General features: G+C 44.7%; 1 protein-coding gene across 1 annotated transcript in view; it reads left to right on the forward strand.

Annotated features, from left to right (window-relative positions):
- LOC120786477 (glutamate receptor ionotropic, kainate 5-like) overlaps nucleotides 1-24489 on the forward strand; it is an 80962-nt gene that overhangs the window by 52552 nt on the left and 3921 nt on the right. Inside the window, exons 14-20 of the mRNA XM_040121948.1 lie at nucleotides 303-416; nucleotides 6814-6923; nucleotides 7757-7930; nucleotides 11104-11269; nucleotides 12443-12668; nucleotides 19469-19597; nucleotides 22448-22569. Coding sequence (XP_039977882.1) covers nucleotides 303-416; nucleotides 6814-6923; nucleotides 7757-7930; nucleotides 11104-11269; nucleotides 12443-12668; nucleotides 19469-19597; nucleotides 22448-22569 — 1041 coding nt within the window. The remainder of the gene's footprint in view (nucleotides 1-302; nucleotides 417-6813; nucleotides 6924-7756; nucleotides 7931-11103; nucleotides 11270-12442; nucleotides 12669-19468; nucleotides 19598-22447; nucleotides 22570-24489) is intronic.

Genomic DNA, 24489 nt, shown 5'->3' on the forward strand with positions numbered 1-24489 from the left:
TCCCCCTGTCCCTCTTCTTCTCCCTCCCTCCCTCCTCCTCTCCCTCTCCCTCCCTCCCTCTTCCTCTTCCTCTCCCCCTCTCCCCCTCTCCCTCCCTCCCTCTTCCTCTCCCTGCCCCCCCCTTCCTCTCCCTCTCCCTCCCTCCCTCCCTCTCCCTCCCTCTCCCTCTTCCTAACCCTCTCCCTCTTGCTCTCCCTCTGCCCCTCTCCCCCTCTCCCTCCCTCTCCCTCTCCCCCTCTCCCCCTCTTCCTCCCTCTCCCCTCTCCCTCTCCCTCTCCCTCTCCCCCTCTCCCCCTCTCCAGAAAGCGGACCTGGCAGTGGCCGGCTTCACCATCACCTCAGAGAGAGAGAAGGTGATCGACTTCTCCAAACCCTTCATGACTCTGGGGATCAGCATCCTCTACCGAGTTCATCTGGTAAACTCACTTTTGCATTTTACTTGTTTATTTTATTTTTTATTAAATCTTTAACAGGGATTGATTTTATACATCGGCGTAGTTGTATCTTATATTGAACGATACTCGGGACTAAAGATAGCTTTTGTTTATCAATTCTTTTTTTTATTTGTCCGTGAGTCCCCCAGTTTTATGGAAGCGTAATGATGAATGGTTTAAAGGATAAAGCTTATGCGACACTATATTTTTCTTATTTTCAGCAAGTCCCACAAAAAGACCTGAACCGACAGTGTGTCAGTCCGTCTCTCAACGCCTTCCCTGCTCTGTCTGTGGCTCTCTGCTCTGAGCCCATTGGCTCCTGCCGAAGACGTAAATCTTTCAAACCACCTCAGAAATGTATAGTTTCATTTTTCAAACGGTCTCGGTAAATTTGCTAAAACAGCTGCTCATTGTAGTTTTTGAAACAGACAAACAGGAGGGGAAACACAGCGCATTTGTTGGGGACTATTTTCAGCAGCGGATTAATCCACCTTTGGTGCTCTAGTTTTTGTGGCAGCAGGACAGCGTGTGTGTGTGTGTGTGTGTGTGTGTTCATGGTGACGAATGTCACCCAGTGCAACGGTGTGACTCACTGTGTCTAAAAAACAGAATTTATCTGATGCGCAAGCTGATGTTCAGCAAATCAATACATAATCAGAGGATGCAGCTGTAAGTCACTTTGTGTTTGTTGTGAAAAACCCAGCAGGCGGTTGGTTTTCTTTCAAGGGAGAGTTTGAAAATGATTTAAAAAGGGTGAAATTATTTCACAGTCCTGCCTGCAGAGGTGATCCTGTACAAATTGAACAACAGTGCGTCTGCATCTGTTGACATTTTCTGTCGGCCTCTCCGTCTGGCCGACGATTTGATGAATTCGGAGAGAAACTGCTGCAGTCACAGCAGCAGTCGCCTCCTCAGCAGGAAGTCTGCTGCTGGAGGCGACAACAGTCCCCCGACTGCTCGGGTCACTCAGTCAAACCTCGAGTTCAGGACGCAGCAACAGCAAATATTCCTGCGACTAGAGATCACGCAGGGGGAGAAGAGCTGGGCGAGCAGATAAAAGCAGAGCGGAGGACACAGATAGAGGGCATGTTTCTTCTTCTGCTCTTTTTTTTAGGAGAGGAGCGGGGATATGATTCAGTTGGGGGGAAGGTTACAGGAGCTGCTGCTTGAAAAATATGAGTTTTTCAGCCTCTGAGGAGGATTGAGGACTCTGCCTCCCTGACTGGAATATGAAACTCTGACTTCGCCCCTCTCCGCTTCCTGTTAGTCTGACAGAGACCTGCTCAGGTTAGAGGTTTGGGTGAAGACCCTGCAAACGGGACGAAATCACTGAGCGGTTCAGTCGGTTAAAGTTGAGAGGCCAGACGTGACCATCGGTTATTTCTGCTTCCAGCGGGGAAGGTGTTGAAATAAACTACTGGGGGACATTATGTCTTTACCTTTTTCACTCTCTGAAGCTATTTTGTGTAAAGACGTTTGAGTTATTGCTGCAAATATCAAGAATGAATATCTGAGAAAATGATGCAACACAAAACAATAATTCTGCAAGAAGCGTTGTGAAGCTGCTGTAGCTCTCCGAGTCTCTCTCAGGACAAATCCTGAGGGACTTTTCAAATCTGCGGCTGCAAATTTAACAACATATGTGTCCTGCTGCCTTCAGATGCTGCAGGGATTTAACGAACTGAGGGGAAAACTTTTCATTCAGCATAAAGCAGTGAGATACTGGGGGACTCACTGGCGTGAATCTACAGATCACTGCAGACCACGTTCCTGCTGCGATCGCACGAAACATTTGCTTTTGATGCCGGGTTCAATGCGTCTGCTGCTCGCGAGGTGATTAATTGTTTCTTTACGTTTTTCAGCCTTATTCAGAAACTGCGTCGTGGTTCTGCATCCGAATGCTGTTGCGCCGTAATCAGGCGAGGTCCTGAGACGTGTTTCCCGAGTGCAGTGTCTCAGAGGCAGTTTCCACCGAAATGCCAATACCCCTCTCCCCCCATCTGTGCCTCATGCGCACTGCGCCAGGCGGGGACAAATGCGCTCATGCCACAAATATAGAGCCTGGACCCAGGGAGATTTCTAAACGATGCAAAGGGCTTATTTTTCTCAGAAATGCAACAGAGATGAAACAATGGCAAAATCATAAGCAGCTTTCAGCATCTCTTCATCCTCCAGATCTAGTTAGAATTAGTGATATTTTAACTACATTACTGATACGTTGTTATATTATTATTGTTACCCACGTGACACCTCCAAGCTTGGGAAGGGGATTTGAGCTGCCCCCCTTTTTAGTGCCGGGTTTGAGCATCATGGATAGGAGTCGGAGCCAACAACAATAAATGTTAATAGAACATGTATTTATCTGTTGGTATCGTTAAACCATAACGATGTGTGTCCGCTGAGTGAAGACTGATGACGTGTCACTGCCTGCAGTTACTGTACATCTGCAGTTCATCATTATTCAGCTGCGCCATATGTCCTCCATGTTTGATTCAGTCCCCTGTTAGAACCTGAGCGTATTGACTCAGTGATCAGTCAGCGGTGTAATGGGTGTACAGCCGAGCTCGTGCTCGCACACATTCATTTTCTTAACTGTTTATTTCAGGATTAAGTTGCACGTTTTTAGCAATTTACGCTCTCACACTGCCGAGCAGTCAGAGATCCATCGGCTCCATCTGGAGCAGAACCGATTCAGTCTCCCGATCCAGTCCCAGCTGGAGGATTTGAACTGAGGAGTCGGAGATTCACTGCATTAAAACACCAGGCTGCTGTTATCAAGTGCATCACCGGTGGCCATTATGCACCATTATGATTCTATACAACTAAACTGGAACCGACCGAGTTATGTTTTCTGTTAAGAAACGATGAGGCGATGACGTTTAATTTCTGTATCTGACAAGTCACAAATGCATTGATACTGAAAGTGTCAGTAAAATGTTCACAGGCAACGTATTCTATTTGTTTTCCACCAAAATAGTGGGTTCCTGCAGAACAACATCCACTTGGGGAAAGACTTGGGAAAGATCCCGGTCTGGTTCAATACACAAAAAGTTCACAGCGACTTCAGACACAACCGGTTTATTTACGCCACAAAAACGTATCTGCTGTTGCAGTTTAGTTGTATAGAAACGTAATTTCTAGGAGACGGGGTTGCCTTTAGTGGTGCATTTTACAAAACACATTTCAAATCAATGAAAGTGCCACGTGGAAAACCAGGGGCCTACGGGCTCGCTGAGGGTCTGGGCCGGACCAACGACAACCCTCTGCGTGAGCGGTACGTTTGTTTCTGAAAGCGAACAAGCCGTTGAAGGCGTCACACGTTAAATCTCAAACTACTGTGTGACTTCCAAGGCAACTAAATAAAAAAATACAGTCATGTATGGAAGTATAAAGACCTTTATGCAAATTATAAAAAACGCACACACTCACACATGCAGCACGTATCTAAATAGCTTGCAAGCACACTTAAAGATGGTAATCTATTTAATTGCTCAAGCTGTTGACTTATTCACACACATTAGTGAAGTGCTATCGTGTTTATCAGTGTTCTTGCCCCCCGGTGCTGAACGGTGTAAATTTATGCCTGATGCTGCTCCCAATTCATTAGTTCTCAATACATTATCACTCTGCTATTCACTGCATCTGAGGCCCAACAATGTATGACAACGCGTACGAGCGGCTCAGACGCCATCACCGACGAGATGCCGGCTGTGGCGGCAGTGTCATTGTTGAGGGAGCCTCAGTGACACTGTTCTTATCTAGAAAAATCTGTCAAGCTCCCGGCTCTGACTTTTAAGAAAACTAAGCAGGTGTTGGAGAATGTAATCAGGCCGACGAATTAAAACAGACACAAAAGGATCAATCATATTTTACAGTTATTGATCGATGAGTTTGATGAACGCGTGGTGATTTTGTCAGGGATCTTCATGTGTTGATGCATTTTTCTCTCGTCAAAATGTGTCTTTACTTCCTGAAAAGTCATCAAGCTGGAGATGAAAGAGTCATCTGTCATTTTTCATATCAACCCCGACCCGTGTTTGACTTCACGTCGTTCTGTTTTTATAGTGTAGCAACAGGCCCTTTTCCCAGCAGACATTTTGACTCGTCAAGCGCTTTGACAGTGGAATTCGTGAGCCAAACACCATAACCTTAAGCTTCAGCTCGCACTTAGCGGTGCACATCACAGAATTTGAACCTTTGTGACTGGATCTTTCTGAGTGAAATGCACCTTGGGAGTCGTAGTTAACTTCTCCCTAAAAGTTTTTATGTCGACAGGCTTGCACCTTCGAATTTCTATCAGAGAAGCAGATATTTTCAAACACAGTTCTTCATGTTTTTACTGATGATCCAACCAGGAGAGTTTCACGTAGATCCAGGCCACCATGTGGCTGGCAAGTGTATTGTTATCGGATTTTAGTAAATCTCAGATATCAGTATTGGCATTGGCTATATCCACTATAGAAGTACGTTGTTATTGAAGAATTTTTACATTTTCATCAGTGTGGGCACATTTAAGGACTGTTTTTATATGTGAAAAAATGAATTCAATACACAAACCTACGAAATAAATGAACAACTACAGATTTCATTCAACTGTTACCTTCATGCAGTTTTTCTACTTTTCTGTAGAGTTTGAAAAGAAACTCCCACAGATCAAATGAATCGGACACAGTAAAAATAAAGAAACTTCGTCTGGTTGAGGGCGGCCTGGCGGTGCAGTGATTAGCGATGTTGCCCCAAACAAGAAGTCGCCCCGGTTGGTCCGGGGCCTCTCTGTGTGGAGTTTGCATGTTCTGCCTGTGCGGGTTTCGTCCAGGGTTCTCCAGCTTCCTCCCACAGTCCAGAGACACGCAGGTTCGGTTAATTGGCGACTTTAAATTGCCCAAAGGTGTGAGCCCTGTGATAGACTGGCAACCTGTCCAGGTTGTACCCCGCCTCTCGCCCAGTCTCAGCCGGGATTGGCTCCAGTAAGTCTTGAGTCTTGGCTGTGAAACCCCGAGTCAAGGTAGAAGTCAAGACAAGAAGGTCACAAGTCCAGTTCAAGTCCTAAAATGTGAACTATGAGTATGTAATTGGGAAGAGCGGCAACACTAGGCTAACTTTACAGCTAGCTACCCATCAGCGACAGATAGCAAACATTAGACAGTGCTAATTGTTTACTCATTTTAAAAAGAAAGCCTGCAAAATCTTGGTTATATCTTGAAACATTACCATGTTTGATGCGTCAGGGGCTCACTGATTTAATGTTTGTAGCACTTATCACTTTAGCTTGAGCTAAAACTGGCCAAAAACATTTGTACTGGGCTCAACTTTCCAAGTCTTACTGTAACTCCCCTCTAAACTTTTTATATTTTTGTTTGCGAGCAGATTAAATAAGAACGATACAACATGTTAACTAGTGATCTTTCGAGGTGTTGGTAGGTTGGATAAACATTTCCTAAAAACACTATTGCATTCTTTCAAAGACAGCAGGAATGTAAAAAGCTTTATGGAGTCAAAACCGTGAGACTGATTGGGAGTCGATTGTCTGATTCAGTGGTACAAAGCAGCCTCGCATCAGATAATCGTTTCGCCAACCTTGCATGTTTCTTTGTTTTGTTTTGTTTTTCCAATGAGCCAAAATGGACAAATAATGGAGAGAGAGTTGATTGCCTCCATTACAGTTCCAGTCGTCTACTTTAATTGGTTCCAATCTGGGAGTTCCTCAACTCTCTTCGCAGCCAAATCCTTAATCCAGTGGGGGGGTGGGGTTAGTTGGAGGCATCATAAACAGCAGGGAGGGGAAGTGATGAAATGGGTTGATGGGGAGCGACTCACCGGGGAACACCATCTTACAGTCGTTAAAACTTGAAAAGCTTGTAGCTGCAATTTTTCCTCTTTATCTTGTTTTTGGTATTTTATTTGAAATGCAGGTTTACGTGCTGAGAAAATGTGAAAAGCTGCAAAAAAAGAAAAGGGAAACTATCCAGTTCCCACAGTGTAGTTTTCCCAGATGCATGGCTGTCAATCTGAAAGGAAGGGTTGTGTTTCTAAGGCCTAAGACGCTGACGGCTTTCCGTGCGCTGTGACTGGCAGGTGGTCATTATCATTCACTACTATCTGTCAATTCACTACTTGCAGCTGGAGACATTAGAACCTCCGCCGATGTTTTTCCACTTAAAATTTAAAGTTCCTAATGAGCAAACACACGTAAGTACAACGTTTTCATCGATGTGCAGAATAGGCGGCACGGGTGAAATCCTCCGTCACGATATGTCATTTTATACAGAACAGTTGATATTAAGAATATCATTATGTACAGTAGTAGGATTTCTTGTCACTCTAATCTACAGGAATGTCATTTGTGGTTGATTTAGGGAATTGTGTGTGTTTTGTTCAGGGTCGTAAACCAGGTTACTTCTCCTTCCTGGATCCCTTCTCTCCAGCTGTCTGGCTCTTCATGCTGTTGGCTTACCTCGCCGTCAGCTGCGTCCTCTTCCTCGCCGCCAGGTAACACACCTGCCTCCGTGAGTGCAACTCTGTATGCTGACCAGAGTGTAAACCTCAACACCAGATGTGCGCACCTGTATGTAACAGAAAATCGGACTTTTTGTTTTTGGTCTTTGTCCCCGAGGGTCAAATGTAATTGAAAAGTAGTCGTTGAGATTCTGTGTGTCGCTCTCTGGGCAGAAGCGTTTGTCTTTGTAACAAGATAAAAGAACAGGAATGTTTGCTGCTCTCTTCAGGGTTTGCTGTCACTTGTATTTTATATTCAGTGAGTGAAGGTGTCTCTGCCACTTTCCTCTCTCTCTTTCTGCCTGTAATCTTGTCGCTCACAGTAACATTATAGCTTCACTCCAGACGAGCCTCTAAACACAGTCATTATTTTGTTTCCTACTGTGTATAAAGTATGTATTTATCTGTCTCTCTCACCTTCTCCCGTTTCCTGCCTCAGCACTTAAACTCTGAGACGCGTGGGACAAACTTAACACCTCAGCTGTGTGCGTTTTATCTGAAAAATCCTTTTAAAAACACTCTGTGACCTTTGAGAAAATAATCCTAATAAGAAGTTTTCTCACTATCGGAGCGAAAGCGCTTTGTGAAGCGCTCCACAGGTCGAAAAGTCCAATTAAAATTAAAAGTTTAAAAGATTTGAATTGTGCTATTCTGGCGTCTGCTGATGTTTGTGGTTTTGATGTGAGGGAGCTCACTGTGACCTTGTGTTTACGTTTGGTGCTGGTTATAAGAAGTGTGTTCGCATTGAAGGCTGGTCTGTGCGTTTCATGACAGGTCTTTTGACTTTTCTTGATTATGTTTTTTGTCTGCCCCCCCCCCCCCTCCAGGCTCAGTCCCTATGAATGGTATAACCCTCACCCGTGTCTGCGGGAGCGGCGGGACGTCCTGGAGAACCAGTACACGTTGGGGAACAGCCTCTGGTTCCCGGTGGGCGGCTTCATGCAGCAGGGCTCAGAGATCATGCCCCGGGCTCTGTCCACCCGCTGCGTCAGCGGAGTCTGGTTCGTACCGGGGGGGGGGGGGCACCGTTATGTCATCCATGTCATCATGTCAACCCACAGCTGTAGACACCAGAAGCTCAACGACTTACAGTTCACTCATGCTTTACAAACGCACGGTAACCTGAAGCAGCCTGAGGCGTCTCCACGGGCTTCAACTTTACTTTGCTCTGTCTTAACGCGCATGACTACTGCAGCTGCGTGTTTCCCTCTGAGCGCTTTCTGACTACCCGGAGGCGCGTTGACTGAACGCATCCAGCGTGACGCCAATGGAGGACCCAAGCTGATGGGAGGCTCTCGCTACTCGGCCAGTGCAGACAGGGTCAGACAGGGTCTTCTGTACGTCCTCTGTCCCTCCAGGCTCACGTTCTGGCTTCTAACTCGCGCGGGACGTTTATTTGTCCTGCGCGTCTGCAGAGCGTTGTTTGTGCCAGAGATCAGCAATTAGGTGCAATTAGGCAGACGGACTGTGGGTGTGGATGAGCGAGGTCAGCGGCAGGACTCTGAACGAACCACGACAGCAGTGGAGGAAAGTCTGGAAGAAAAAATAAACCGAGCGTGTCTGCAGTTACCTCTTACGGGTGGCGTGATGGTCAGGTGGTCTCAGCCTGGATGCACATTTTACAGTCATTTGTGAGTCGGTCAGGATAAACATTGGAAGATGAGAGTCACAAGACTGTGTGGGAGGTTCCAATCCACATTTATCCCCTAAATTTACAAATAAGCCTGGAAACCTAATAAGAGTAAGTGAGCAACCCTAGAAATCATGTTTCTATTTATTATGTTCAGAGGCAAGAGTGAATGAAGCGCCACATTTAGGGACTGCACCTGAGTCGCTGGGGGTAACTGGGGTGGATGGTGGGCGTACAAGGAGCAGGACTAAGACACCAGAGACCGGGTCCCATCTTTGGCTAAGGTTCGGTAAGGATGGTGGTTTTGGTTCAGTGTAAATAAACAGGTTGTGTCTGAAGTCACTGAACTTTTTCTGTATTAAACCAGACCAGGATCTTTCCTGACCCTGAACCAGGCGCTGTGAGAGTCCCTACAGGTGGAAACTGAGTAAATGTACGACGAATACTGTAGTACTGCTAGGTTATGCATACGTCATGCAAAATCAAAGGTGCTCCAGGAAGGTCTTTCTGCGATCAGCCGGGAAAGATGCAGCCTCCTGTCTCGTTGGTAAAATCCAGCGTCGCCTCCCCCCTCCTCTCTGTCCATCCCTCCCTCCTCAGGAACATTAGCTGAAGGTGAACAGATGGTAAAGTGGCTCTCATGTGTAAATGACGATGTCAGTTTCTCTTCTCCTTTTATTTCCGCTCCTCTGCCCTAAATCTCCCCTCCCTGCCGGAACCAGCGACACTCAAATCTGAAGTTTCACAAAAATTCTGTCGAAAGATTTCACGGCAGCTCGTAACTGTGATACACTTCAATCGTCGGATGTGTCAGGCTTCGCGTAGCTTTGCTTCGGTTGGAAAACTTTGAAAAATGGACAAACCCACCACCAAAGCTTCTATTTTAATTGGTGCTTTATTTTTTATGGGAACATTATTTCCTAATAACTCCCTGATAAATTCCTAAGACGCTTCCTGGAAAGACAGTATTAAAGTAGGCGGGGGAAAAGGAACAAATAGGGGAGGGTGGCAGAGTGTGTAATGTCCATGGGGAGAGAGTTGGAGAGGGTGGGGGCAGCGACGGCGAAGGCTCCGTCCCCCCAGGTTCGGTGTTTGGTCCTCGGAGAATAGAAATGGGGGTTTGAATCAGCTACTCATTTATTTTTGGAAAATCGTTCTCCATGTTGAGTTCAAAATTTCTGCAGGTTCAGGTGACCTCCATGTTTCTTTATAATTAGCTTGATTTCATTGATTGTATTTATAGTTTTGCTGCCTTTAAGTTCACTACTTGGTTGAAAGTTCAGCCTTTTTTTTTTGTGACTGCATTTGTGTTGTTATTGGACTCTTTTATTTGATCACTTAGACTTTATTTGTCACAGTAACAAGCTACAAACATTTACAGACATTTATTTAAACCAAACCAAACCAAACCTCCGTCGTCCTGCTGCTTGTGGAGATGAAAATTACAATCACCCTACAAAATCTGTCCTCCTTTCTTTTCCTTTCCTTCTCCTCCTACTCCCCCCTCCCTGCGCCCCTGCGGCTGCAAGCAGACAGATGGTGGAGTGATACTGGGGGGACTGGAGCGGTCATCAGCATCTTTTCTCTGACAGCTCTCGGCCTCACTGGGCAATTAGCCCCATAAAAACTCATGATGCATCCGGATGTCTGTGTCTCTGTCTGTCAGTCAGACAGAGACAAGGACAGACAATTAATGACTTTGACAACAGAAAACATCTTCCTCGGTGCCTGGGGTTTTTCAGTTGTCATGGAGACGGTGTAGTTTGTCGTCAGGTGACGTCGGTATGAAACTTTCACCCTTTCACGTGATAGCGGGGGGTCATAGGTGGATGAGGGGGGCCTGTTTGTGGTTTTAGTGGGAGTCACTCACTGGAACCGTTTCTCGGCGAGCCGCTGTGTGGCTGAGCTCAGGTTCTGGCTTCGGTCTCTGTACAAGCGTGATGACTCCAAACATGGCCACCCCACTGTGAGGCCGAGACGTCAGGAAGCTGCTCACAGTCGCCGCACCGACTGTTGTTCAACAAGGCGCAGGTCCGGCTGCAGGTAACTCCTCCTGAAAACGAGATAACACACGAATCAGTGGGCTTCAGAGGTGCTGAACTCCGTTTCCAGTCTTTATGCTAAGCTAGGCTAACCACGTCCAGCTCCAGCTCCGTTCTCAACACTCAGACATGAAGCCGATATCCACCTGAACAACATCTACAGCATATAAATGAAGACGAGCAGAGGCAGGGTGGTGCATGTTAGATTTAGTTTTCCTGTAAATATGAGACTGAAGAGAACTGCTTTCGTCGGATTCGTCACATTCGTCACCTCCCTCATGTCACCTGCCTTAATCCATCTCTCCATCGTCTGCAGCGAGTTCATGTTTAGGTTGATGATTTTTACCTTAAACTCCCGACGTTTCCTGCAGAGCTCTCCATCTGTCTGTCCTGCTTTCCACTCACAGCTCTTAACGAAAAGAGGGGGAAAAAAAAGGGAGGGTTTGGAAGTCTCTCAGGGTAAATAAAGGTTAAAGCTGCTCCTCTTCTCTGGTCCTTTCAGGTGGGCCTTCACCCTCATCATCATCTCGTCCTACACGGCCAACCTGGCAGCGTTTCTCACCGTCCAGAGGATGGAGGTTCCCATCGAGTCTCCGGACGATCTGGCCGACCAAACCAACATCCAGTACGGCACCATCCACGGGGGATCCACCATGACCTTCTTCATGGTGAGACTGGGAAATAATTTCATTTCATTCATTCATTCATTCGTATTGATTTAATTCTGATTCTCACTTCACATTTATCATTCCAGATGCAGTGTGTTATTCATTCTTTGTTTTCTTTATAATCTAACACTCCTGCTTCACACTGGACAGAAAAATAAAATCACAACCATGAGATTAAAGGTAAAAAAGATAAAACCTGTTCCAGTGATGTAAGATGAAATACATTATTTTTAAAAAAGGGATTGAAACTGAATAAAAGACAAACAAAGTAAAAACTCATATAAAATCAGGACATGCTCTCCGACAGAAGTATGTTTTAGAAAGCAAATTTAAAACAAAGGGTTCTGACTCTGCCAGCCTGATTTCTTCAGGCAGGTCATTCCAGAGCCTCGGGGCCTCGGCTGCAAACTCTCTGTCCCCTCTAGTTTTCAGCCAGGTCTCTGAAACAGATAAGAAAACCTTTACCTGAGGATCTCAAACTACGCACTGGCTCCTATGGCACTAAAAGGTCATAAATGTAACTGAGTGAAAGGCCATGAAGATCAGCAGGATCTTAAAATCAGTTCTTTGACTTCGAGGTCTGGAACCAGGCATGTTCCACTGGCATCTGTAGCTCAGTGTGTTTGGACAGTAAAGTCTGAACAAGTTTTCCAATCACTTATTTTGTTTGCATTCATCAGCTACGGCTCCCATGAGGATTTGACAGAGTGCCGCCGGCTAATGCAACATTCACACCATAAAGGCAGAATGGGAGCGAAGGGAAAATCTCCCCTTTTATTAGGATTTACTCATTATTACTCCAAACTAAACGATAAAAGCAGTTGCTTGTTCTCGCCTTTAAAATATTAGTTGAATCAACTTTAAACATTATGATGTAAATGCAACACAAAGCTGCAGGTGTCATGGGTAACCACAGGTCACAGAGGGGGTCGTGAAGCAGGACTGAACATGTTATACCAAAACATCCATACAAGTGTAAGAAACCAGCTGACCCATCAGCCCCCAAGGGCATTCGCGTCTGTGCAGACGGAGAAACAAGTTCCAGTCGTAGGACTAATACTGTCACTACGCGTCAGCAGCCACATGTTTTAATCTAATCCAGGTTTCAGAAATAGCTCACCCTGTGAACATGAGACCGAGGAAACACTGACCCTGACTCTCCTCCTCTTCCAGAACTCGCGGTACCAGACGTACCAGCGGATGTGGAACTACATGTACTCCAAGCAGCCCAGCGTGTTCGTGAAGAGCACCGAAGAAGGCATTGCCCGCGTCCTCAACTCCAAGTACGCCTTCCTGATGGAGAGCACCATGAACGAGTACTACCGCAGCCTCAACTGCAACCTCACGCAGATCGGAGGACTGCTGGACACCAAAGGATACGGCATCGGCATGCCTCTGGGTGAGTGGACGGGGGTGACCAAGACCTGCCTTATGACACCTACACTGTCACTTTAGGAGGTCAGTGAGTGAAAGGACCCTGGAGCACGAGCCACGAAGCCGCTAGCTGTTCAATTTTAGTCAACAAAAACGGATAACCGACGGTAAAATCTGCGACCAATCAGCCACAAGTATAAGCAGTCAGTCATTGTCAACACCAGTTGATAACATGAAGCGCGCGAGCCGGCGCGAGGCGAGAACTTCAGTTCCCTTCACTTCAACTCATTTTTTACATTTATTTGAATACGAATTGACCAACAATAAAAGCATGACACAAGCCTGGACAAGTGGTCGTCCACAGGGTTTCGAAGAAGCCGTACACATTTGATGGCTATTTTTGTCTGACGTTTTGAGGTTTTTACACCCCAGCTCTGATCAAACTAAATTGCCAAGGACATTGCAGTTACGATGTGAGATTCTTAGACCTTTGCACCACCAAGACGCCCCACAAAAACAGTATTTTTGAATGGTTTGATTGACAGACTTGAACTACATAAAAGCTGCTGCTGGTTGCCACAAGTACAACGCCCCCCATGTTGCTGATACTGATGTAGGGCGTCCTCTGAACCTAAGAAACTCATGCACTCTCTCAGTGTTTAGGCCAGAGGAGTTTCTCTGCTCTGTCCTAATATTTCTGTCCGTAAGTAAACCAACCACATCTCCGTAGCCTTCATTTATATGCACCGTGCGAAACATTTGGTTTTTGTTTACTTGGACTGTCAGTGATGGTATCTAAATGATCTCCAACCCTGTGGAAAGTTTCCTGCAGTGTAGCAGCACTATCGGGTCTAAGGATGGAGGATGTCGTACCGTACCCTGTACAGACTGTAAGGCCCTTTCAGGGAAGATGTGTGCCTCGTGATTGTGCGTAGTATAAATAAGATTAACTTGACTATCGTGCGTTGCGAGACAGAGAGGATCGGGCAATAAATTACAGAATTTCAAGGGGAGCTTTTTAGAGGCGTGGTCCACCTGAATGCATTGCTGAAAATTCAATTTTTTATTTTCAGTTTATTTTTGTGGAGATGGCGTTTTTATCCTGAGGGATTCTTGGCAGAGGTCTTGTTTGTTTTGCTTCACACTGAAAACTGACACAAAGCTTGAAGGCATGTTGATGCCTGTTATTTGTTTGTGCTGTTCACTTACAAATTTGTGTTAGAGATACGTGTAGAGCTTGTACTGCAGCTCATAAACACCATTTGTAGTCTGTCAACGGCTGGGGCGGCCTGAAGCGACTCTCACCGAATGTTTTCTAGACTTAAGTCTTGTCGTGAACTCTGAGCTTGTGAAAATCTGGCCTTCCCAGAATTACATTTCTGGAGATTTCAATTTATACGTGAAATTTAAACATTACAAATATTAAGTTGAATTAAGAAGGACCAGTAAAAGTGTATTGACACCAGACGAATCTGGAAACACTAACCTGTTTTACTTTGTTGATGTGAAGTGTAATTGTCTTTAGTCTGCCGTCACATCACACATTGAGGCTGTGTTACGTTTGGTCCATCACCTTGTGTGTCGATTCTGTTTTAGCCGTTAACCAGGTCGTATTGTTTTGTGTGCGACTGCTGTTCTCGGCAAATTAAATCCATCCTGATTCCAGTTTGGTGTTTTGGTTCCTGCTTTTGCCGGCGTCTGGCCTCACCTCGTCGCCTGCCTCAGACTTGTTTCTGGCGATAAGTGTTAGTGCATAGATTAGCATAGTTAATAGAGGAAGGAGGAACAGATGTGGCGAGAGGGAACAGAACAGCAGGGAGACAGGGAGACCAAAAAAAGATGAGGAGTTTTGGGAAGACCGGCCTGTCAATCAGCCTCCCCCGCTAAGTGATGCAAATAAAAGCAGCAGAATCACCCAGGTGCCCCGGGTAGGCGGTCGTCTCCCATGTTAACTGTGCTGACTGACAGTGAGCCATTAGCATTAAAAACATAGAAAATATAGTAAACTTGCAGCTGCTTTAAAAGTAAAGAGATGTTTTGGCTTCTGTGTTCTGGGAGCTGAAAGTAGACCCAGAGGAGCCATCCATCCCAGACATCCTCCCAAACTACTTGTTCCAACTCCTTCTGATGGATCTTCGGGTGTCCCCAGGCTGGGTGGGAGTAATCCATCTGGCTTGGGAACTTTCTCACTGCTCCGGGTCTCCCTCGAGGTCTCCTCCCAGTTTGACCTATCCAGAATGCCTCCAGAGGGGAAGTGCCCAGGAGGTATCCTGATCAGACGCTTAACAGGTCCTTAGACCTAAACCTAAATGACTAAAGAACCTAGACGCTACTCTAAGAAAGGACCAATATCCCTGTTTTCTGACTCTCTAATGTTAAGATTTGGTCAGATTCAGACATGTAGTACCACTTGGGTAAGGTTAAGGCTATGGTAATGGATATTTCACATCTGTTGATTTATGCAAGTTCAACACATTTACACTGACAGTGAAAGCAAGGAGGTTTTGGTTACCGGTTCGGTTCTCGGTCGGTAGTGGTTCCCCCCAATGGATGAAGGGGGTCTGTGTGAATGCAAATGTGAAATAATCAAACTCCATGATTTCTGTCAGTGTAATAAGAAGGAATTCATCATTTAATTAAAAATCAGACACTCGCAATAACATTAAAAATGGAATTTCGGTCAGGTTCTTCGTTGGCCTGACAAAAGTTGAATTGGGACACTTGGGATTTCTACTTTACATTTTCTTCCAAAGTGCCCGTTTGTTGTTGGAGCAGCTTATAAAAGCACAGCCTACAGAAGAAATGGCTAAATTTTGGAGGTTTAAGTTTTTTACATCATAACTTTTACTTTAATGACATTTGATCACTGTATCATATTTTATATGTAAACAGTTTAAGTGCTTTTGCCAAGAAATCGTCAAAGTAAAATTCTTCACATCATCATATACTGTATGCAGGTTTACAAGTGAGGTACATACAAAGTGGCTTGTTTACGTCCGCCTACAACCTGACGTCAACACTAGCCAGGGATGAAGTGGTGCATACTGTATATGGGGATATATGGTGCAGTTATACGGGGGATTTGCCTTCAGACTACCTAAAAATGGCCACGTATCAGTGCACATCACGCAAAGCAAACATGCACACAATCACGTTGCAATTTTCCAACTAATCTGTGGTATTAGCTCCACCCCAGAGAATTTTGTTCCCTGATCTCAGACTTTAAGGCAGTGCCTCCTCCCATGCAACATAAATACCTCCATAAAATGTCACAAAGTCCGGGGTGAAGTAATGCCTGGAGGACAAACTCAGGGAACAGATGTCACTCACTGTACTATCGTTCTATTAGCCACAAGATTCATGGGGTTTTTAATGGATGAGCTAATCAAGCGAACACACCACGGCACATTATTAAACTGTCAGCAGGAAAAAATGATGACATTGAGGATTGTCTCAGCATCTCCAAAGGCAGATGATCAAATATTCAGATCATTTTCTTGAGTAGGCACAGTGCAATATAAATATTCTCTATGACAAATAAAATGAAAATGTCGCCTAAAAAGGTACGTAAAAGTATTGTTATCAAAGTGTACTTAGAGTAATAAACATTAAGGTCTTTTGTAAAGTAAAATTTCCTAAAAATTAAAAGTTGGAGAGAGAAAAGTGAATAATGTGGGAAGGAAACACTGTAAAGGACAAACCTGAAGAATGAGATCAATGTGAGCAGGGTTTGAAGGGAAGAATGAGAGAAATGGGAAAAAGAAGAGTTCGTTTCTGAAATGGTATTCAACCTTTTTTTTTTTTTTTTTTAAAAGCTGAAACTGACCATTCTTTAGGAAACCTGTCAAATGAGGTACTTGGCTTCAATGGTTAGAGTTATCTTTCTATAAAAAGAGAGAAATGTATCAATGTTTTTAAGAAAGAAAAGGAAGTCAGGAGGTGACAGATGAATCGTCTGTACCTGTAAAATATGGAACATCCAACCACTCAAAAGTGCCGTCGTTTTGTCAAAGACTTCACTTATCTTTTACCTTGAGAAACAGCCACGCACCTCCTGCTTTCACAGGTGGGTCCTGGTTCTGGCATCCTGATTTATCCTGAATTATTTCTTCTCCTTTTGGTGGCAGAGTTTAAAACGCTTCTGCTGTGTTGAGACTCTCGTGGTGATATGAAGTGGATTTACATGCTAATTTGTTTTATCCGTTAGTGTTTTGTTTGCTTGGACTGGCCCCTGGCAGTGTTCTGTTCTAGTGAAGGACGTTTTTTTATTATATTGCACTTGACTCTTGGGGGATGATCGAAGTGGATCTTGAGAGTATAAAGTTCAGGATTTTGACATCAGAGACCAAGGTTCGGTTCAGGTTAGGTGTAGATAACAAAAACATTTTGCTTAACCTTAAGGCAAAATGGTAAATGAAGGGAATATATCGTATCTCGTGCTTCGAGCCGCTGATGCCTTTTGCGATACTGAACCAAGACCACAAACTTTCTGTGACCTCAACCGAGAGCAGAGTGGCTAAACATAAAGCACTTTCATCCTGCTTTAGTTGCTGTGTGAGGATATTGTGCCACAAAAGCAAATGTGACTTACATAGTGACACACTTTTACTGGTAGTAAGTTCAGTATCATCGTTTTGTGATTTGTCAGCTTCGTTATTAACAGTGATTCTTAATGGTGTCAGGTCGCATCGGCTTTAAAAAATTCGTAGCGAAATCTATTAAATTTAAATGGAATCGCCGACGTTGCGGATTCGTTCATGGGGTCAAGTAAATCCACCCGAATTCAGATTTCAGCTGTGGAAAATTTGACCAGTAGCATGTCGTCCTGACAATGCTGACCTTTATTATTGCAGTTTATCGGCTGTGTTGCACCCTCCGGTTTCATTCAAACTGCTGTGCTGCAGTAAAAACTGATCCACAACAGAGACGTGGTTTACACTCTGTTAGGAGCCAGGGGGGAAATGCAACACATACGTCTTTGAATTCATGGTGTAAACTTGAAGGAAAGAAAGAAAGCAAGAAAGAATGAAAGAAAGAAAGAAAGCCATCCCTGCGCGCTGAGATGCACAGACTAATTTACTGTGGCTCTTTCTGGTGTGATGATGAAAACCATAGTCCAGGCGGCATTAAGCAGGATTTATGCCCCTTCCGAACTGAAAAAATCCGACCATCCGACATTAACGCCAGCTTCCTGTTGTGTGGAGGTGGAGGTGAGGAGTCAGGCGTTGTGCTCCTCTCCCACCTCTGCTTTCATTTGTTACACAACTATTTTCGTCACTTTTCATGTGAACAACCAGAGCGAGACTGTGAGCGTTTTCCTGGAGAGACTGAAAATACCTGCCGTCACCCCCCCACCCACGCCGTGCTGCTGCTACAGAGCTCCGTATTTAGTTTTAACACATGAACACCGACCTCGGGTGCGAAATGGGAATCTAAACATGTTTGATTCGTATAAAAGATGCAGCTGCCGCTTCGTCTCCGCTCTCTTAACGTCTCAGCTCGCTTTGCAACTCAACACGTTTAACAAAGCAGAGGTGAGCGGGGGAGCTGTGGCTGTGGCTCACACTGGATAAAAGGGCTGAATGTGCTGGACAGTGTGTTTCTTCATGTTCCCTTAGTGTTTGGCAGACTTACCTGTGATTTTAGAAAGACCCTTTACTTAAAGAGCAATCAATCTAAAACCCCGACTCTTCCTGCAGCTTCGTTTTTTCACCTCACATCGTTTTCCTTAAATAACACTTCTGGATGCAGAAACACAGCCTTTATTTTGGACGTTCTCTCTGTTCGGACAAACTGTTTGTTTGGGCTGGTGTGAAAGCTGTCAATTGAACTCAGGTGCGGCCTAAACAACCAGACCAGAGTACACTCAAAAAGGAGGGTCTTGGTCTGCCTCTAAGCAGACTCTTGCTTGGTTGGTTTGTTTCTGGTGTGAAAGCAAAGGATTTTTTTCTTTCTTTGTACGGATTTTGACCTGTTTTGAAAGCAGTCTCCCCGTCTCAAAACCTTTATTTATACAAAACCATGGTAATACACGTGCACCTCACCGTGTGAGTGCTGGGATGTTCCTTGATTGATTGTAAAGTAAAACGAAGTTACACCAAGAAGGTGCATTGTGCTTAAAAAGTGAGTGAACTAAGTGAACATCAACGGTGGAGACTACACAGTAACTGTCCTCCAATAATTCGTTGTCTTCCTGCCTGTGTGTCACCAGGGAGACACAAACCCACGACAACAAAATGCAAAAACTTACTACACAGAGATGCAAAAATCAAACACAAAAAATGCAAACCAGCTACAGAAAGATGCAGCTCGACCAAGCGCTCAGTGTGGGTGGAGGAGCCTTTCACAGGTCCGTGCTCCTCACAACCCGTCCTCGTGTGGCGCTGATGACGCAGGAGGACGTCGCCAACGCTGTCCAGCGAACGAGTTGCTCGTCGGTCGATCCGAGCATTCTTCCTACAGCTTTTGCTTTGTTTGTAGTAAAGTTGGTGGGAACAAGAACCGGATCAGGAATAAAAGGCAACTGATCTTTTTTTTTTTTTCTCTCAGACTGAACCGGTGAAAGTGAAAGTGAAAGCAACGTCAGACTGTAATCACAGTCCGCTTCCTCGGACTTGTCCACGTGCACTTACAATGAGACAGCAGACAAAAAGAGGGGCAATGACCTTTTATCATCACTCTCAGTAAATGCTAAAAACATGGCCAGTCTGGTCGCTGAGCCGGATGATTGCCTCTGGCTAAATTTAATTCAGCTTCGTTTTAGTTGTGTAAATTCACCAGGTGAACCTTGGTCGTGCGACTGACTCGGCTCTCTTCCCTCCTCAGGCTCTCCGTACAGAGATGAGATCACCCTGGGGATTTTACAGCTGCAGGAGAGCAACAGGCTGGAGATCCTGAAGAGACGCTGGTGGGAGGGAGGACAGTGTCCCAAAGAGGAGGACCACCGAGCCAAGGGTGGGTGTCCCGGCATCTCTCTTTACATTTCAGGACCACAGCGCTGTCGGTCTTCTCATCTAACTCTCGCCAACAAAGTGAATAGGCCTATCTCCCAAAATGTTGGACTATTCCTTTAACAGTTACAGGTACTAAAGTTTCTAAGTGAAGACCATTGGATGTGATGTTGCTTTCTGCTTATTTTTCCTCCATTGCCTGCATCTGCTCACGGTAAATAGAGGAAGATGAGCTGTAGCGCGTGGGCTGGTGTGGGTGTTGCTGGGTTGAGGTTTGTGATTGGCTCTCAGAAGCTCATGGGATTCTGGGTAGATGAGCGAGTCAGCCTCTTGCAAACGTCACGATTTCTCATTTTGGTTCAGGTAAAAATGAGAAAAGCCTCACATCAGTACAGACGTTGGAAAACAATCAGTTTCATTATCGATTAATCTGTCAACAATTTTTTTTACAATTAACTGATGGTTTAGTCCATTAGATGTCAGAAAGCAGTGTGGGCGCCAATCATAGATTCCCAGAGCCCAAAGCGACGTCTTCAGATATCTGTTTTGTTCAATCGACAGTCCGAAACTCAATAAAATGTTAAATTCACAATGATATAAAACAGAGAAAAGCAGCAAATTGTCTCTTTTTTGGCTTTTTTGCCTGAAAAATTACTTAAAAGGACAATTGTCAGCATTGTTGATTGACAAATTGTTTCAACACTAAAATTTATGACTTTAAACAAAAACAGTTCATATTGTTCTTTAATAAACTGACAGATTATAAGAATTGATGAATCTGTTGACTGACTGAATGATTGATTCATCTTTCAAGCGCTAAAACTTAACCAGGCAGCGTCACTCTGCAGGACGGCGGCAGCAGCCAGATGTTCTGGAGGAAAAACATGGCGGTGAGGTTTCCGGAGAGACGCTTTTGAGTTTGCGTTTACACGGAAATTTCTGGTACGATGAAAGGGCGGGTAGCCTGGGTGGAGCTAAGGTGGAAGGAACAAGTAGCAATGGTCTACGAGATCTTTTAATCAAGGTCCCCGAACACAGCTCAAAGAAAAAAAAAAAAACAAACTAAAGGCTGGAGTCATGGACGCACCGGGAGTCTTACGCGATCAGAGGATCTGCTCGAGGACGCGAAATGAATCGGCGCCAAGGTTAAGCCCGGAGTCCAACTCCGCTGAGCTTTGACCCGCGAACTTACACCACTGACTAGTAGCAAGAGCAGAGAGCCAGAGGGTCCGAAATGGAGGAAGCTATCGTAGTTTATTATCTGTGTGGGACCGTGGACTGTTACTGAACTTATTGTCCAATAGACAGTTATAGGACAGGAGTCGATGGTACAAATACGTCCCCTGAATATACTGTACTGTAAGACCTGTGCCATTGAGTTTGCTAACTGACCGTTAGCTCAGAGAGCTTTAGTTTCCCTGTCCAATAACTCTTTATTGAGCAACGTGGGGGACGGGGGGGTAGAGAGAATATCTGGGAACTATTGTGTCTGACTTGAATACCCGGCTAAAAAAAAAAAAAAAAAATCCCAGATAGTCCTGTTCGTCTTTCTGACCTGGTTTAAACAAAAACCCTTCATCGTGTCATCGTCCAGTATGTCTTGTTTTTCTGTCTCCGCCTTTTGTCTGCGTCCATCGACTCCTGTCTTTCTGAACTGATTATGATGACAGAGGTTTTCCTTCAGCATTTCCATTATTGATCCACTTTTTTTTTTTTCCAACGAGACAGTTCCTCCTCATCGACTCTCTCACTCAGATCGTGTTTTTAGCATCATAACGGGAATGTGAGTCCTGTCTGAGTATTGATCCGCAGCTGTTGCTTCACTCCCAGAGTGGGAAAACAATGTCACACAGCAAAATGGTGTGTGTGTGTGGCCTCAGAAAAATAAGGCATTAAGATCCCATAGAGACCCATTAAGATTAACCAAGTGTCTCTTTGTTGCTTATTACATACAGTATGTGTGTGTGTGTGTGTGTTATTGTTCCTATGTGCCCCACATGTCCCCACAAAGATAGAAAGAAACTGTAAAGGAAACTCCTCCAAATTAAAAGCGTTTTAGTCCTTGCCCTGCCAGAAATGTACGTTGTGTTGGTCTGGTTGTTATGAGCTCAGGTCTTACAGATGAGCAGCTGGTATCCAGTATGTTTTGGGCATTTTCTTTTCTTTTCTGTTCTTTTTTTCATTTTATATTTCAGAGCGTTCGTTTGTTGAGAGACAGTAAACGTGTGGAGACTAGAAGCTGTCGATCAGTTTTTCCTTTTTCCACACTGAGATCGAAACACAGGTTTACGTCTCAATGGAAGTTAGAGCGTCTTTGTCTTCGGTAAGGAGCTGTAGAGGACCGTTGGCCTCCACACACACCTCCCTCAGCTGCAGTCTCCAAACACACACCTCCTCCTATGATACAGCTCCGTTAGCTTACCCACCTGCTCGCGGTGAAGTGCAGCTTTTTTTTTTTTTTTAAATAAAAACAACGGGCGGGTTGGCTACTCCACCCAAATCCCAGTCGATTCGATTTGACAGATTTACGTGACTGGAGCGTACAGGATGGGTCATCAAAAATACTAAAAAAAAAGAATTTTTTGGACACGTATGTAGCTTGTAAAAGGAGATTAATGAACAATTAGCACAGGGACACGGGATCAGAACCCGAGGTTTCGTATTTCACTGTGTCTTTAGCATAAAACAGGGGAAACATTCAGATGACGATGCCAGTCGCTACCGTGCGATGGACGGCCGTGAGATTTTCCACAGACATCCAGAGGACGCATCCTGCCTTTTCGTTAATGTGTTGAACATTACAGGGATCAAAATTTTTCCTCCTTTTACTATTACTCTACTCGGTGTGTCTCAGGTCTCGGCATGGAGAACATCGGTGGGATCTTCGTGGTCCTGATCTGCGGCCTCATCATCGCCGTCTTCGTGGCCATCATGGAGTTCGTCTGGTCGACGCGTCGAACTGCCGAGACGGACGAGGTAAACCTTCATCCTCCTCCTCCTCTTCCTCTCTCGTCCTCCTCCTCCTGCCCCGCCCCCGGCCTCAACCTCAGCCCAGACTCCTCAGTAGGTCGTCCGCCTGTGTGCCTGTCCTGTGTCATCAGAATGAGCTTCATTCAAAAAGATTCATTTTCACCCCTTCCATTCTGCTGAACGGCTCCATTATCAAAGTCATGCCAGTGAACAACATCCTTTTTTTTGATCCTGCATTATTGATTCCAGTTGAGTTCTTGGCCACATGCGGGCAGCGCAGCAAGGTGTAAACGCAAGACCGACTGTCTGAAATGTGATGTTTCTCACCAAAACACCCGGAGGCCTAACAAGCCTGAACGTCTTCTTCCTCAGAAGAACTGTAGCGCTGATTTTTGGGGGGAAAAAAAAAAAAACAACCACAAACTGAAACCTGCATTGTTTACATGTAGGTTTCTAGCTAGCAGTCGTCTTCTTCACTTCTCTTTCGTTTACACGCTGCTTTATTTCTTGGTGAGTTACCGACATTTTGTCCAAAATGATTCACATCAACCTGTTGTGGTGGTTTATTTTATTGTTCCATCCTCAAAGCTATTTTCTAACATGGTTCTATTAGGTTCTGCCTGTAGAGCACCAGTCAGTGATCGGACATAAACTCTTGTTTTCTTGCAGCTCTACCGTGCTCCTAAAGTGGCTGGGCTTCTGTTCAGCTTCTCAGTTATTCGGCAGACGTGAACCGATGAGCGGGTTTTCATTCAGAGCTCAGACCCTGATGGTGATAGCTCTGGCTAGTGTGTCCAAACAAAAAGGGGGAGCAGGAAGAGACCGGAAAGGCAGTGTAAAGACGACGAGCAGGCAGACGGAAGGCTGCAAACTTTACTTCTTTTTTCTAAATTGGTAGCATTGTTTGTAGTTGGTTTGTTAGAATTAAAATGACGACACAGTTCATAAATATCTTTTATCGTAACTCCATTCAAAAATGAATTAATCAGTCATTAATTCTGTATACATAGACAAAGCAGGACTAAACTAATAACTACTTTTTAAAAAGAAAAATCCTTGATTTTTGTCCTGCCTCACCAGGTAGAATTAGAAAGTTGTATATATAAAACATGTTATAAAAAGCCACATTTAAAAATGTGATAAGATTTTGATATTGTATATTTAAGGTACAATAAAAAAGTTGCCTCTTTATGGTACAGACTTCAGTCCAGTCTGAAGAAAGTGGCTTGTGTTGCAGAAAACATGGCTCCACAGCTCTGCTGGTCAGAACTTCCACAGTGTAAAGATATTGATTAGATTCGATCAGTGTGGCTTGAATTGAGTCTCGTCTCTCTCTGGTTTCTGTATTCCAGCAGTCGGTCTGTTCATCCGTCCATTCGTCCTCTGCAAATGCAGTTTGTTTCTGACTTTCATTTGTTCTTTTTTTATCTGCCCCAGCTGTTTTTTTTTGTTTGTTTGTTTTTTTTATAGGACAGATTATGAGGCAAATACGCTCACACACACACACACACACACACACACACACATCTACAGATAACATTGGTTTGAGGCGGGAAGCTGCAGAGCATTAAACACACGCTCAGATAAAAAGCACCCAGAGCATAATGTGTTGAAGTGTGAGCACTTCTTGCTCACACACATTCACTCTCTCCCCCCTCATCTATATCCAGATACAGTATTTTTGAAAACTGCTAGAGCAAATCTTTTAGCACAAAAAAGGTACATCGGACAGACAATAAATAGGAATAAATGGGATTTTTGTTTTGTGTGTGAGCATATGTATGTGTACGTGGCCCCTCAGAGAGCAGGCCTCAGCCAAGGCCAATGTCAAACGACATACACCAGACTTGAGAGGAAAAATATTCTAAATCCATTGTAATGTGTTCTTCCCTGGCCCATGTCCCACTCCTCCAACAAGTTGGCTGT

This window comes from Xiphias gladius, chromosome 24, assembly GCF_016859285.1.
Source record: "Xiphias gladius isolate SHS-SW01 ecotype Sanya breed wild chromosome 24, ASM1685928v1, whole genome shotgun sequence".
Taxonomy (NCBI): domain Eukaryota; kingdom Metazoa; phylum Chordata; class Actinopteri; order Istiophoriformes; family Xiphiidae; genus Xiphias; species Xiphias gladius.